This window comes from Oncorhynchus clarkii, chromosome 17 (genome assembly GCF_045791955.1).
Source record: "Oncorhynchus clarkii lewisi isolate Uvic-CL-2024 chromosome 17, UVic_Ocla_1.0, whole genome shotgun sequence".
NCBI lineage: Eukaryota > Metazoa > Chordata > Actinopteri > Salmoniformes > Salmonidae > Oncorhynchus > Oncorhynchus clarkii.
Genome location: NC_092163.1, coordinates 20,917,644 through 20,934,115, shown reverse-complemented (window position 1 = coordinate 20,934,115; position 16,472 = coordinate 20,917,644). Strand labels below are relative to the sequence as shown.

General features: G+C 42.3%; 1 protein-coding gene across 1 annotated transcript in view; it reads right to left on the bottom strand.

Moving 5' to 3' along the window:
• LOC139370531 (cytoplasmic phosphatidylinositol transfer protein 1-like) overlaps window positions 1-15,182 on the bottom strand; it is an 85,249-nt gene extending 70,067 nt beyond the window's left edge. Inside the window, exon 1 of the mRNA XM_071110084.1 lies at window positions 14,530-15,182. Coding sequence (XP_070966185.1) covers window positions 14,530-14,577 — 48 coding nt within the window. The 5' untranslated portion in view covers window positions 14,578-15,182. The remainder of the gene's footprint in view (window positions 1-14,529) is intronic.
• Window positions 15,183-16,472: the final 1,290 nt, after the last annotated feature.

Genomic DNA, 16,472 nt, shown 5'->3' with positions numbered 1-16,472 from the left:
TGGGGCTCAATACCTCCTTTTACTGCTGCTTATTCTCTGCATCTTCCTCTCTCTCTCTCGCCCTCTTTTTCTCTCTCTCTCTCCTTTTCTCTCTCTCTCTCTGTGTAAATCGACATTTATGACAGCATCTGCAAAAATCTCCCTCACTCTGTCCCTCCCCCTCTCGTCCTCCCTTCTTCTGTCAGTCTCTCTATAGACTAGAGAGCATCTGCTTAAATCCCTCCATCTCTTTTCCTCTCTCGACAGAGAGATTAAAAAGCAGGAAAAGCCACTGAGGGCAGCTGAAAAAGCAGGCAACCAATCCCCCTCCCCTCTACCTCGCGCTCTCTCCCTCCCTCCACAGGTTAAACTAGAGACCAACAGCTACCCGCGAGGCTTACAAAAACACCAACGATTCTCTCAATCCCATTAAGTCTGGGGAACACACTCCCATTTCACTTTCAAAACACCCATCACCACGGGATTTTAAATCGACTGGGTAATAAAGGTGATGATAGAACAGGGGACCAAATGGAGTCAGTAGCCTTCACTCCATAACAAGTAGCCTGACGTCGACACCGTGTCAAAATAGAAGAGAAGACCAAGCATGGGTTTGGGTTGACTCTGAGGCAATAGAATGATCAATGTGACATTTGTTGTTGAATAATGGTGGTATTATGCTACAGTCTACGCCAAGTTTCGTTTCGTTCAAGTGGGCAGCGTGATAACAATTTCTCACCGCCCCCAACTGAAGGTCGAAACACTGGATGACTGTGACAAAGCTTACACACACCACACGCGCGCACGATGAAAGCCCGACACGGGAAAGGGTAGCGAGGCTATCTCCCAGAAGATGCCTCGATGACAATACACAGCCCCGTGCTTGACTCTAAAGGGTTTAGCCTTTAAGATCCAGAGGAGGGGTGGGGGGTGGGGTCTGGGCTGAGTTCCACCAGAGCTGGGGAACAATAACCCCTCTGTCCTTAGGTCTAGATACAAGTACAGTCCTCGAGCAACGGTGGGGAGAAGCTTAACCAGGACAATACAGCAGCAGGAGAGCAGTCCTCCAAACCAAGCCTTGGGGATTCAGCCTCTCTGGAGCTATGGGTCACCTTGTGTGTATGTGTGTGATTGGGACACAGGAAGGGGAAAATGGATATGGAGAGGGTCACAAAGCTCAGGTGGAGGGAGAGATGGGGAAGTGAGTGAGAGAGAGAGAGAATAAGAAAGACGAGAGATGTGATGTAGAAAGTGTGTGAGAGAAAAAGCAAAAAGAGAGTGATAGAATGTGGGTGATAGAGAAAGGGAAAGAAAAGAAAATAGGGATGTCACCGAATAAAAATAATATTGGTCGACCGGACGTTGTCTGTTTAATAAAATCAACTATATGCATTGAGCTTGTCTGATGTTAAGCTCACTGTGTGATGAAATAAAACACACATGACTCAAGAGGGACCCAGAGATCAAGATAACCAGAAAAAAGAAAACAACCTGACCCAACCATCCTCCTTCCGCCCCTGCTGGCTTCGGCAGATTCTGCCATCACTCTCCTGAAGTTGCCTGTAATAGGCTACACGAGGAGTCTGAAACCTTTCATGTGGAATGGGAATTTATCTTCCCATTTCTACCAATCTGCGTGCCAGTTATGGTTTTCATATGCACATTTTCGTGGAACAGTTTCCTTTATTTTATAACAATGTCTTCATATCTCAAGATTATTGTGCTGTGGTTAATCAAAATTCTATCCAAATCTAAATGAAAATGATACAAACCTAAAAAGTACACTTCTATTACCTTTGCCAACTATTCAAAAATAGCCTACAAAAAGGCAACAAATAAAAACATTGCAGCCTGCAGGTAAAAAATACCATGAGAAAAATAAATATCCTATAAAAATTACATTGGCAACATACGGCCAGTTGTCTGCAATAAACTTGAAACATTGTATTAACTATTAACTCAACTTTTGTCCAGCCTGAAGCTCTTCTAGCAAACTTGCAACATTGCATAAAATATTCTGGGCCCTCAGAGTTTCCCATGCCAATGAGCTCAGGACATACACAGCTGTTGGCTATTTGTGCAAGAGATGTGAGATCATCAGGTATTTTATGACGTTTCCACTAGATCAGAGCATGACATTTTTTTCCCTTTCACTCTGAGTGGTTATCAAAAGGGAAAGAGCTGGAAAGATTTTTAAAATACATTGAGGATCTATTGTCATTGTCAACGGAGGTAAAACAGACTCTGTTTGCTTGTTGTTTGAGATTAAGAAAACATTACTTGGAGAAGCTCCACTTCTCATTACTGGTGGTGCAGAGTCTGTTTTACCAGAAATGCTATCAGATCCCCATATGGACATATTTATATGCCTACATTTGCGTGCAGGCCAGGTAGCCTATAGTCCTACTTCTATAAGTAATCATGTGTGTGTCCTTACTCAACATTGATATGAGCACTACAAACAAAAAACAATGACCGAATTGACAATACTCGTAAATGGATTGACATAAACCAAAGCGTTTCTCACAAGTGTAGCATAGGTTGGGCGCTCTGCAAACAACGTGTCCACTCCGATGATAACGGTAAAAGACTGGAATAATAATATATTGAATGTATTAAATTAAATTACCATAACCAAACAAATATTGTAGATTAGAAATTATATGAATTAACTGTAAATGTACTACTGGGCTCCCAAGTGGCGCAACGGTCTAAGGCGCTGCATCTCTGTGCAAGTGGCATCACTCCAGTCACTGGTTCAATTCCAGGCTGTATCACATCCGTCTGTGATTCGGAGTCCCATAGGGCGGCGCACAATTGTCCCAGCGTCGTCCGGGTTTGGCCGGGGTAGGCAGTCATTGTAAATAAGAATTTGTTCTTAACTGACTTGTCTAGTTAAATAAAAGGTTAACTTAAATGTAAAAAAATACTGGTGATATATGTAATGGGGAATTGATAGACACTATCAATCAAACAATTCACACAATGAAGTTATGAAACAATGAATGTGCCCAAATTGGCGGGAGAGAGTGCATCCTGGAGAGAGAGATGCATTGTGCCTAACAGCCACACTCCACTCCTTCTTGGACTGTGCAATCTCCACGGATTAGTCTCGGCCTCCGCAATGGATTAGTTCACTAGATAGGCGCAAATCATTAGATAGGCGCGAATCAGACAGGCGTGCCAATTCTTTTTACATCTTGGTCGACCATCAGCATATCGACCAAAAATAAATCGACTAAATGGGGTCAGCCCTAAAAGAAAAGCAGAGAAAGACAGGGAGAAAAGGATAAATGAGCGAGAAGAGACAGACAGACAGAGAGAGAACAAGAACAAAAACAAGAGAACAGAGAGGCAACAATGGCAAAATGGAAGCTCCAAATGAACTCATCAAGCCAAAGGGCCCATCCCTCCTGTCCTAAATACTCTTTGAAGATGTGGCTTTAACCCGACTGTAATTACACTGCCAATGGCTACGGGTTGGGGCCAACATTTCTCAGAATGAGGACATGTTTATACATTTGTCTTCTCATATTCTATTCATTTCAATCCCAAAGCAACGGATTCAGCCTGTGTGTGTGTGTGTGTGTGTGTGTGTGTGTGTGTGTGTGTGTGTGTGTGTGTGTGTGTGTGTGTGTGTGTGTATGGGGTGTGTGTGTCTGTGTGTCTGTGTGTTTACTTGTTCAGTTCCCAGCTCCCCTATAAACTCTTCTCAATAATTCATTAGGGAAAGTTGGCAGTTAAAATTCACAATGGTGCACAAATAATGAAATTGGGCATGGTATGACCCATTTAATATTACAAGGAAATCAGATGGCTCGTCAAAGTGGACTGTGATTTAAGGTAAAGTACAATAACAACTTGGTTGGCTGCTTGATTGTCTTTAGGCAATACAAGAGTGCTGAATTATAAATGTGAATGATGTGATGTTTGTATTGTGGTTGATAATAAAGTCATTTTTATATGAAAGTCTGACAGGAAAGGCTGCGGGAGTGAAAGGGAGACCTGTAATGGAAACGCTAAAGACAGACCACAGCTACTGTAGGATGAATAGACAGAGTAGGGAAACGTTAAAGACAGACCACAGCTACTGTAGGATGAATAGACAGAGTAGGGAAACGCTAAAGACAGACCACAGCTACTGTAGGATGAATAGACAGAGTAGGGAAACGCTAAAGACAGACCACAGCTACTGTAGGATGTATGGGCAGAGTATGGAAACGCTAAAGACAGACCACAGCTACTGTAGGATGAATGGACAGAGTAGGGAAACGCTAAAGACAGACCACAGCTACTGTAGGATGTATGGGCAGAGTAGGGAAACGCTAAAGACAGACCACAGCTACTGTAGGATGAATAGACAGAGTAGGGAAACGCTAAAGACAGACCACAGCTACTGTAGGATGAATGGACAGAGTAGGGAAACGCTAAAGACAGACCACAGCTACTGTAGGATGAATGTGCAGAGTAGGGAAACCACAAGAATGTGCATCTGTGAGAATCAAATCGGATTTGTCACATGCGCCGAATACAACCTTACAGTGAAAATTTTACTTACAATCCCTTAACCAACAAGACAGTTTTAAGAAAAATAAGTGTTAAGAAAGTATTTACTAAATAAACTGAAGTACAAACATACGTGTGTGTGTGTGTGTGTGTGTGTGTGTGTGTGTGTGTGTGTGTGTGTGTGTGTGTGTGAAAGAGTGTGTGTGTGAGAGAGTGTTTGTGTGAGAGAGTGTGTGTGTGAGAGAGTGTGTGTGTGTGACAGTGTGTTCGCTCTCCAGTTAATTTAAATGGCTTCTGTCCAAGGAAGAGAGAGTGACTGTCAGCAATGCGTGACGATCTCACGTTTCAGTGGGGTTATGGAATGTGTGTGTGTGCACATGTGTGTGTGTAGTGTGTCTGCTACGTTATAGTATGGCCACTCGTGCATTCACATGTGTACAGATTGCATACATTCGTGATAGTATGCGTGTGTGTGTGTGTGTGTGTGTGTGTTCGCTCTCCAGTTAATTGAAATGGCTTCTGTCCAAGGAAGAGAGAGTGACTGTCAGCAATATGTGAAGAACTCATGTTGCAGTGGAGTTATGGAACAGCCTTCCGTAGGCTACGCTCACACACACCATCGAGGAAATGAGAGGAGGCCTCATCCGTGGATAACGGTCTATCAAAAGCCATGATGGTACTTCTGCTGGAGCAGAAAATAGCAACAAATGCCATCTTATCAAATCACAACACTGTCATCTACACCAGATGACAACTGTGTCTTGCACCGATCCACCCATGGAAAAATGTTAGGTCCATTTCCTCATCATCAACACAACATTGAATATCCACAATTAACTATTAATGGACAATTTCAAACCAGGCGCTGTATGTGTCAAGCGTCTCAGAGTAGGAGTGCTAATCTAGGATCAGGTCCCTCCCTGTCCATTTAATCTTATTCATTATGATCTAAAAGGCCAAACTGATCTTAAAATCAGGGCAATTCCATGGTAACGGAGTGATGCTGAAACTCACTTTTTCACTTTAAAATGTATGCCAAGGAAACACCATTGATTACAAAGTTGAACACTTATATGCAGAAGTCTACTTTTAACAATTGCCACTGAAAATGTCAATAAAACACAAAATCTCCCTCAGTTTTTTGTGTGACCACGTTTTCCAAAAACTCTGTTAAATATCTACTTTGAATTAAGATTCAAAGATGTCTGCAGAATGTGGTGTCCGCTATGACTTGAGTTGAACTACAGTCAGTGAAGTGGATCAACACCCGGTAACAGAATGACATCATGGGTCCTTGATCTGTACTAAACAGAAATGCATAATTATGAATGTCACTCTCTGCATGGTGATGTATCCTAATTATGTACACAAAAGGTAGAAAAATGCAATATCCTCCTTATTCTAATGAGCTCTGACCCAAACAAGTCCAAATTTGTTTGGTTCAGACAAGACCAAATCTGTACCAATCATAGACGTCTATGTTTCACAAGTTTGGACTTCACAGTACAGCACAGTAGAGCACAGGGGGGTACAGTTCCGCACAGCCCAGTACAGGGGGCAGCAGGTAGCCTAGCGGTTAGAGAGGCGAGCCAGCAACTGGATGGTTTGCCAGTTCAAATCCTAGATGCCATTGCCTGTCATTGTGCCCTTGAGAAAGGCACTTATCCTTCCACAACAACATCTCTCCAGGCACCCAGTGTGGCAGCCTCCCACACCTCTACAAAACTACTCTACTGTACTCTACTTGCTCTACTGCAACTGTGGTTTGTGACTACTATGATTTCTCCATTGTGGCTAATTCAATTGCAGTCATTCTGTTACAGATTTTTGTTCACTGTTACCGATTTGGAGTGATGCGTTTTAAACACTTAATAATTCATAAACATAATTATATCAGTATATAACACTATAATTAATGGGTAGGTCTACCTTTCCTTGTTACTTCTGTGAACTTTCATCATCCTCCCTCCTCATGAGGGAGAAGGATTAGAAAATATCTTAAAGATATGTGGGTTTTTGGTAACAGAATGACAAGACACTAGGCAATATTTCTCCCAACTTACAGAAAGCAAACTATTTCTGTAAAATTAAATATAAAAGGTTGGCAGGGTCCTTTATCAACATTATTGAGTTTTGATGTATTTCTATACAGAACAAAAATATAAAAACACAACATGAGCTGAAATAAAAGATCCCAGAAATGTTCCATACTCACAAAATGCTTGTTTCTCTCAGATTTTGTCCACAAATTTGTTTACATCCCTGCTAGTGAGCATTTCTCCTTTGCCAAGATAATTAATCCACCTGACAGGTCTGGCATATCAAGAAGCTGATGAAACAGCATGATCATTCCATAGGTGCACCGTGTGCTGGGGACAATAAAAGGCCACTCCAAAATGTGCAGTTTTGTAACAACAATACGCCACAGATGTCTCAAGTTTTTGGGGAGCATGCAATTGGCATGCTGACTGCAGGAATCTCCAACAGAAAATGTAATAAGAATTTGAATATTTGGCAGTACATCCAACCTGCTTCACAAACACAGACCACGTTTAACCACGCCAGCCCAGGACTTCCCCACATCTGGCTTCCTGGGGGGGGGGGGGGGGGGGGGGGGGTGCTATCTGTAATAAAGCCCGTTTGTGGGGAAAAATAATAATTCTGATTGTCTGGGCCCGGCTCCCCAGTGGGTGGGCCTGTGCCCTCCCAGGCCCAACCATGGCTGCACCCCTACCCAGTCATGTGAAATCCATAGATTAGGGCCTAATGCGTGTATTTCAATTGACTGATTTCCTTCTATGAACTGTAACTCAGTAAAACCTTTGAAATTGTTGCATGTTGCGTTCATATTTTTATTCAGTATACCTTAAGACTTAATCTAGTATAAGTCTTTTAAGACCCTTTTTCCATCTGTGTGACCAGAAATCAGAAGTCTTTGCTTATTCCACATTTTCAGGAATGAAAAATGGTTGAAAAATATATCTATACCTTTCTTTCCAAAAAATATAGACTTGTAGCTTTCATTTGACACCAAATTTGATATGGTCCTATAAACTGGTTGGTGCTCATGGATCCTTTTACATGGAAATGACCATCAGTTTTCCTCCTCTGGGACGCTTTATACACACAGCAGGACACACTGCTTTTAAATGCTGGTAAAACTAAGTGCATGCTCTTCAACCGATTGCTGCCTGCACCCTCCCGCCCGACTAGCATCACTACTCTGGACGGTTCTGACCTAGAATATGTGGACGACTACCTAGGTGTCTGGTTAGACTGTAAACTCTCCTTCCAGACTCACATTAAGCATCTCCAATCCAAATGTATATCTAGAATTGGCTTCCTATTTTGCAACAAAGCTTCCTTCGCCCATGCTGCCAAACATACCCTCGTAAAACTGACTATCCTACCGATCCTTGACTTCGGTGATGTCATTTACAAAATAGCCCCCAACACTTTACTCAGCAAACTGGATGTAGTCTATGTCGTGGTAATTTCCTGTATTACTAAATGATGAGAGTTACAAACCACACACCAGTCAGAGTTATACTTAAACTTAATATTTTAATAATATGAGCTTTTGCAATAGCATTTGACTTTCAACGTTTCAGTATCTCCTAATGAAAAGTTGAGAGTGGTCAACATAATGGCAACTGAGATCTTTTATAGCAAGGATCCACCCCCTAGTCGACATGACAAACCACAGATAATAGGAACTGTTCACAAAGAAAGACTTTTACTTGAGAGAGGAGTATCCCATAGCCAGACAGCATTCGCTATAAATTATCGTTCAGTTTGGTCTCCTAAACGAGGTTCTAATCTCATTCTTGGTACTTCATAGTACCAAAACTTACCTCATCCAATGGCATATATCAATTGTCAATTCTATATACTCCCATCTCAAATACACCCCCTCGTGGACAAACTCACGGAGGGGAGTGAGCCTCTAGGTCATATACTAGGTCAAGAGAAGGGCAACATCAGAGTGGACATACAATGGTTTCAGACACTGCCATACTCCTCCCCCCAATGAGAAAAGGAGGGAGTGACTGGCGTACAGACATTGTGGAGATAACTAACTGGTTCCCCATTACTCACACCATCCCTTCACATGGTTTAGGAATAGTTACAGACACATTCCCATAAGAAGACAATGTTCCATTCTGTCCTCCTCCCCTTCTGATATTCTGCATAGCACCACATGGTTTAACAGATACATTCACATATGAAGACAAGCCTGACTTCTCCCCTCTCTGGGCCCCAAGTGACTAAGCCCTAGCTGAGAAGGGATAACTGCAAACTGCCAACCCTATAGTCCAAAGGGAAACATTCTAATGACAAGTATCTCACAAGCATTTTATGAAAATAAAACATCTATGTTACCCAGCTAATTATGATTCAGCTACAATATCTATCACAGTGCCATCCGTTTTGTCACCAAAGCCCAATATACTACCCACCACTGTGAACTGTATGCTCTCGTTGGCTGGCCCTCACTACATATTGTCGCAAAACCCACTGGCTCCAGGTCATCTATAAGTCTTTTCTAGGTAAAGCCCCACCTTATCTCAGCTCATTGGTTACCATAGCAACACCCACCTGTAGCACGCACTCCAGCAGGTATATTTCACTACAAAGCCAACACTTCTGCCTTTCCTTCCAGTTCTCTGCTGCCAATGACTGGAACGAATAGCAAAAATCACTGAAGCTGGAGTCTTATATCTCCCTCTCTAACTTTAAGCATCAGCTATCAGAGCAGCTTACCGATCACTGTACCTGTACACAGCCAATCTGTAACTAGCACACCCAACTACCTCATCCCCATATTATTAATCCTATTGCTTTTTTGCACCCCAGTATCTCTACGTGCACATCATCATCTGCACATCTATCACTCCAGTGTTAATGCTAAATTGTAATTATTTCACCTCTATGGCCTATTTATTTCCTACCTCCTTACTCTTCTACGTTTGTACATTTGCACACACTGTACATAGATTTTTCTATTGTGTACGTTTGTTTATGTGTAACTCTGTATTGTTGTTTTTGTCGCACTGCTTTGCTTTATCTTCTCCAGGTCACAGTTGTAAATGAGAACTTGTTCTCAACTTCCTACTTGGTTAAATAAAGGTGAAATAAAACAATAAAACACTCCCAAAAAGCAGCGAGAAAGACAGACAACCTATTTTGAGTAGTGGGGGGTAATTTGGTTCTTACACTTCTGAACACGCTTGACAACACCTTGTGATGTTCACAATATCGCTATTCTCATCTCACCCTGAAAGTAAACACCCACGGGAATAATATTTTTCAAGTTTGTGCCGTAAACTGACGACAGCCATGAAAGAGACTGACTTCCATTTCAATACGATCCTCTCTCTCTGCCTCTCGCTGTCGCTCTCTGTCGACCATTGTCTCCTTATCTCTGTCTCGCTCTCTCTCTCTCTGTCTCTCTCTCTGTCTCTCTCTCTCTCTGTCTCTCTCTCTCTTTCTCCTCATGTCTGTTTCTATTATTGTTTGCCTCTTTGGAGCGGCAGCATCGCAGCGAGATGTGAAATGAACTCCCGGCGTCATGGAAACAGGCTGGGGGATCTAACAATGGCAAGCCATCGAGTTAACGAGCCTTTAAAGGAAGTTGAACAAAGTCTTTACAGAAACTTGATGTGGAGGGAGACACATCATGATGAGGCAACTTGAGGCCACGGAACTACTTTCCAGACATTAAACCCTCCCCCCTCATGGGCCTCATTGGACAAAGTAGTCCCTTGAGGTAAATGTATAAAAATACTGTATGCCTACAATACACTCCTTTTTAATTTGTTCAGTAACATTGCACCAATGGAACACATAACACTTGTTTCACATTACTGCAACGGTGGTGGCTAGTTATCAGCACAGGGCAATGCCCAGGGGACTAGTATTCTACACCAGGCCGGGACAAGACCGCAATCAGGCAAATGCAGCAGCTTGCCGAGAGGGAGGCTAAATCCCAATTCAGACAGCAGATAAAGGAGCGACTGATTAACTCAACGTAGACAGCAGATGGGGCACAGAGAGCAGCGTTTGACACACCGACTGGGAGCCAGCTGAAATCCCCTTGCTAATTTCAGGGGATGTTAGTTTAAATGAAGCCAGGGTCATGTTCATTAGGGCATAGCGAGAATGCATAGCAGGAATGCATTGGTTCTGTTGGCTCTGAAGGTTGGACTGTAGCTCTTCCAGAAGTTACGAGGTTTGATTCCCACATGGGTCACATACTTACTTAATGTGTGAACTGTAAATCACTTTGCATAAATGACTGCTAATGATGAATCGTCAGAAGACAAGCTAACACGCGTGGATGATGTTTGATCACACAGCCCTACCCACAACACTGACGGAGTGAGCGATTGTGAACGCGTGCGTGTGTGTGTGCCACTAAAGCAGAAAGACAGATGACCTCTCAAAGGGTCAGCAGAGAATTTAATCAACGTTACAATTGCCTTTGCTAATTGACAGGCACAGATGCGTTCTATATCACCGTTTCGGGAATATCACATCAACTAACGTAACATAACATACACAAAAACAAATGAGCTTCTATCATCCACTTCTATAGAGTACATTCCCTGTGATGGCTAGCAGCCATCCATATTCAAATTCCAACAGATATAGTCCACGACCTGAAATAACCTTCTCTGCCAGAGAGTAGAAATAGACAGTTGGGAGTAGAAATAGACAGTTGGGGGAAGAAATAGACAGTTGGGGGTAGAAATAGACAGTTGTTACACCTTTGGGCTTTACTCACATCTACTCACACAGATGGTCCTGAATACGAGCTTATGTCCCAAAACCAGAAAAAGGAATTGGATTCTATTTTTTGTTGTTGCAATGAATACCATCCACAGCCTTAGCATTAGTGAGGATTATAAGCTGTTCCGTCAGACCAGCGCTATAATCCCTTCAGTTATTGCCGAAGCTGGAAAGCAGAGAAATTTCAAGCACGGCAAAACGTATTTAATTTTTCACCCCCCCGAAATGGATAGAGAAAACTGCATCTCGGCTATTTTAAAGCCTTCAAAACGGGAGAGGAAACAGGCTGCTATGAGGTCACAAGGTGTGTTTGAATGATTCACTGCGGATGCATCACAAATGGCATCCTATTCCCTATACTGTTTGGGATGCATAGCATGTCTTTCTAAAGCTGTCCATGATCCTGAATCACTGTTCAGGGTAAAGGAAACAGGTTTCTGGCGTAGGCGGAAGTTGGCCCTAGACACTGCTCTGAGGTCAGTTAATCTTATTTCGTAATGATTCAGGAAATAAGAGACACCGTTTGGTGAATTTTGCCTAAACGCCTAAGATCATACACCCACAAGTATCACATATCTGCAACATTAGCAAGTGTTGAGTAATGGTGAAAATCAGGTGTGTTGCCCTAGGTAATAATGATGAATGAATCATCACCCTTTTAAATGCCAACAGATCTGTAGGAACTAGATGGGAGGAGTGACATCTTGAGAGATAGTTCATTAGTCGGTCTGTGTTCTCTGAAATGAATCACTATTCCATCCTCTGACTTGAATAAACAGGCGTGGTTGCTGATAAATTACTATGGGAAATGGCAAAGCATGACGTGAACGGCCTAGAATATGAGCCAAGGTCAATTTTGCATTTCCTCCCTAATGGTTAAAGTTAGGATTTGGGGTGGGTAAGCTGATCCAAGATCTGTGTCTATGGATGACAGGATCTGATTGGTATGGGGGATAAGATAGGAGTTGGGGTTCACAGAACTTTTCTTATATGTTATCCAAACATTTTCAACCCACAGTAGTATAACACATGAATACATGCTTTCGTGAATTGAAACATGCTGTAAAAACAAGTTGTAAAATTCCACAATAATAATTTGTCACATTTCCAGTGTTACCATTTGCGCTATGCTGAGGTAACATGTCACTAGAGGCCGGAGCCAGGCCAATCACTTCCCAGAAAGAGACAATGCAAAGAGAGGGGTGAACTCGCATGTCCCCATTACCCCCCCCCTCCCCCCCCACACACACACACACACACACTTCATTAACCCAGTGGCCCTGGGGTTTTCAGACAAAACAGACTTGGCCGGAGAAGATATCTGGCCTGAAGACACTTCCTCCCCAAGCGAATACACCCCTCCCCCGGTCAGGAAGCAACCATTCATGTTATCAGGGACACGGACGACTCCAAACTCAATACGCAGTCACGATAAGCGCATTTTATTTGAATGAGAGAAGGAAAGAAAGCAATCTTCTTGACGCCAAGGTGAGAACTGAATGGTAGTAACAATGGGTGCCAACTGTCATTGTTGACAACGTTATGTGCCCTTCCAATGACTCCTTCACATGTGTTGACTCTGGGACAAGAAAACTTCAAGAGACAAAGATAGCTCTCTCTTTATATTATCTCTGCCCTTACATATCATAGTACAGGCTCAATGTTAGTTGAGCCATACACACAAAGTTCAGAAGCAAGTATAAAAAAGATGTTACTTTCTTACACCTTGCGGTTGTGCTGCTCCGTGTCCTAATGGCCTATTAGGAATAGGTACTCCTTCATACCTTGAGTGCCTTCAGTGACACTATTTTGCACATTAGTCAGCAAGCTATTAGTGTCTGATGTAATAAATAGATCATTGAAGAGAAAACACACAAACCTATTTTTTTATCTATTCCCAGACTCACACACACAAAAAAAACGATTCAGTCACGAGTGACTCTGATGGCACAGCTGGCGCTGCAGTACAGCGCCCTTAACCACTGCGCCACCCGGGAGGCCCCCAAATAAAGTGTTTTGGCTGATACTCGTAATTAAATGTTGAGGAGTTTATTGAAAGTACATGTTTTTTTATGAGGCCCGAGTTCCATTGGGTTGTAATTCTGAGAAGACCGGAGGCTTGTATTGTGTTGAACTAAAAAGGCAATGGAATAGCAGTGTTCTAAGAAAACCGATCAACACTCAAGCATTTCTAACGGACAATGTGGCAATGATGAAGGCAGGAGGAATGCAGAAATGCTATCAACATGAGTGACAACAACATAAGGTGGTATGACCACAATTTACATTGAAGACCTCACGGGCATGACAGCTATGCAGGCCTAGAACTATATTATCTCGGCAACGGTGGGGGTGGAGGACAAACTGGCACATTGACTGATCAGAGAATAATGATTCCCCCTTGTCACCGAGACCTACAAGCATGCAGGGATGACTGGCTGAGAATTAAGTGTAACTGAACAGATTCTTAGGGGAGGTGCTGCTCATTCCTTTGAATAAAGACGAGCATTGTGCACCAAACAGTGCTCGAGGAGGAGCAGAATGATGCTAGACCAGCAACCTAAAACAGCATTAGGCCTACAAAATAGTTCACAAATGATAGCAACCTATTATTAAGAATGTTCATAACAGTGGCCTATAAGATTATGGTTATGGTGCAATATTACAGTGTCATCATTCTTGATTTATTGATTTTAATTCACCATACGCTATAAAACGGTAGTTACAACAGCCCCATCCAGTGGTACAGTATCAAAGCTATTGACAAATAACAGTCGTCTTTCAAAACTCATATACTATTTAATATAAAGTTTGAGTCAATTGCCTTTGGATTGCTGAAAACACAAGTAGGTGTTTATATGTTCATCGCAGATTATAAGTGATGAATTTAAAGGCTATCGTTTTTCTCAGGTGTCGTCTAATAAGAAGATATTTGTGGGTGTTCATCACACATGGCACCTATGACATATGGACATGGAATTTACTTTCAAATAGACTGACGATAAAGGCTATGGGTGGATCGGTTAGGCGGGCTTACTGTAAGACAAAACATATATATTTTCTAAAATGTTACACCCTGCCCTTCCCATCTGTCCTTTTCTCACACGAGAAAGTTAGCTGACAGTCAAGTTGCACGTTGTTTGACAATATCTCATTAAGTCAAAATAAACATTAAACATCATCAAACAATTGCAATGATAGATAACTACATGCTAACGTTACAATGTTAGACAAAAACGTTTATACACTTACCTCCTCAACAGTCAGCGGCATGCATATCCTGTACTCCTTAAGCAACATCTTCTTTGATAAGTCTCTTCTTCTTTTTTTTTTTTACAATGTAGCCTGTCTAACAATTTATGACCGCCAAAGCTTTAGCTAATAAAAACGCAGAATTTGGAAATGCATGTGGATTGCCTTGAAAACAGATGACCACTGTGAGTTGTCTTGTCACATCGGAACGAATGGAATCTTAACTAGGAATTTCTCACGAGCAGCGTTCAAAAACTAGCCGCTCCTTTTTTATTTGGGACAGGACGTGGGTAAAAGAAAAGCACAAAACAGGACCTAACTAGGATATGCCCTCACCGAAATACATGAGATTCGATTGAAAATCTGCCAACCAGATGTTGCTTTCAGGAGTGGGCGGTAACAAAACGGTGAAATTGCTTAAACTGCAGCTTTCTCAAACCAAAACAAACAAAAAAACGAGGTTTATCTATATAAAAAAAGAAGCGAGGGTCAAGTCTGTCCTTGCTTAGGCTGTTAGGCGAAAATGTGCTGTTCCTCACGCTTCTGTGTTCCTACACATACCAGTCTCCTTTAATAAGGCTTAGCTTTATGTTGCGGTGTCCTCTCTTAGGATGTGAAAAAATGTAAGCAAATGCTACGGGCTCTCCCTTTGACTGTCGTTTCTCAATCAATGCAACGACGAGCTACTTTGTCGCTGCCACGGAAACATGCAGCCAACACAAACCACGCGGACAGGAAACAAGGAGCGTGAAAGCAAGCACATCAGAGTTCACTCTCCCTTGCATTGTCTCGGGCTCTATTCAACCCTGAACTATTCTCTTGCCTAGAAAGTGCATGCAACCACGTCAAGAGACTGGGCTACATGAGTCGACTATGCAGCCTGAGTAGCATGTGTTATTTTACCTAGGCCTAAATAGCGGTTTTTGATTACTCTTGTGTCCATCATCCATAGACTGCCTGTTCATAGCTCTTTGCCCTGACTTGGCCATAACAGTGTTATAGGCCTTATGACAGAGATGTAGGCACACAAAAAAATACAGATCAAATAAAATGCTTTTCTTAAAAACCTAGGTTAAATTGGAATTAAATAAATAATAATAACCGATACAAATCATTTACTTAGCCTACAGGCTATTCTCCAACAAAAAAATGGTGACAGAATTACCAATAATAATGTCTATAGTATTTTCTCTGGTGTGCAATTTGGTTTCCGCTCAGGTTATGGATGTGTCACCAGAATGATGTCATGATGATGATGATGTCGCCATTGCACTTGATTCTAAGCAATTTATTGACTTGGCCAAATATTTTGATACGGTAGACCATGAGGGGTCTTTGGCCTGGTTTGCTAACTACCTCTCTCAAAGAGTGCAGTGCATAAAGTCAGAACATCTGCTGTCTCAGCCACTGCCTGTCACCAAGGGTGTACCCCAAGGCTCGATCATAGGCCCCACGCTCTTCTCAATTTACATCAACAATATAGCTCAGGTAGTTGGAAGCTCTCTCATCCATTTATATGCAGATGATAGTCTTATACTCAGCTGGCCCCTCCCCGGATTTTGTGTTAAACGCTCTACAACAAGATTTCTCTGCCCTTAACCTTGTTCTGAATCAAATCAAATGTATTTATATAGCCCTTCGTACATCAGCTGATATCTCAAAGTGCTGTACAGAAACCCAGCCTAAAACCCCAAACAGCAAGCAATGCAGGTGTAGAAGCACGGTGGCTAGGAAAAACTCCCTAGAAACGCCAAAACCTAGGAAGAAACCTAGAGAGGAACCAGGCTATGTGGGGTGGCCAGTCCTCTTCTGGCTGTGCCGGGTGGAGATTATAACAGAACATGGTCAAGATGTTCAAATGTTCATAAATGACCAGCATGGTCGAATAATAATAGGGCAGAACAGTTGAAACTGGAGCAGCAGTACGGTCAGGTGGACTGGGG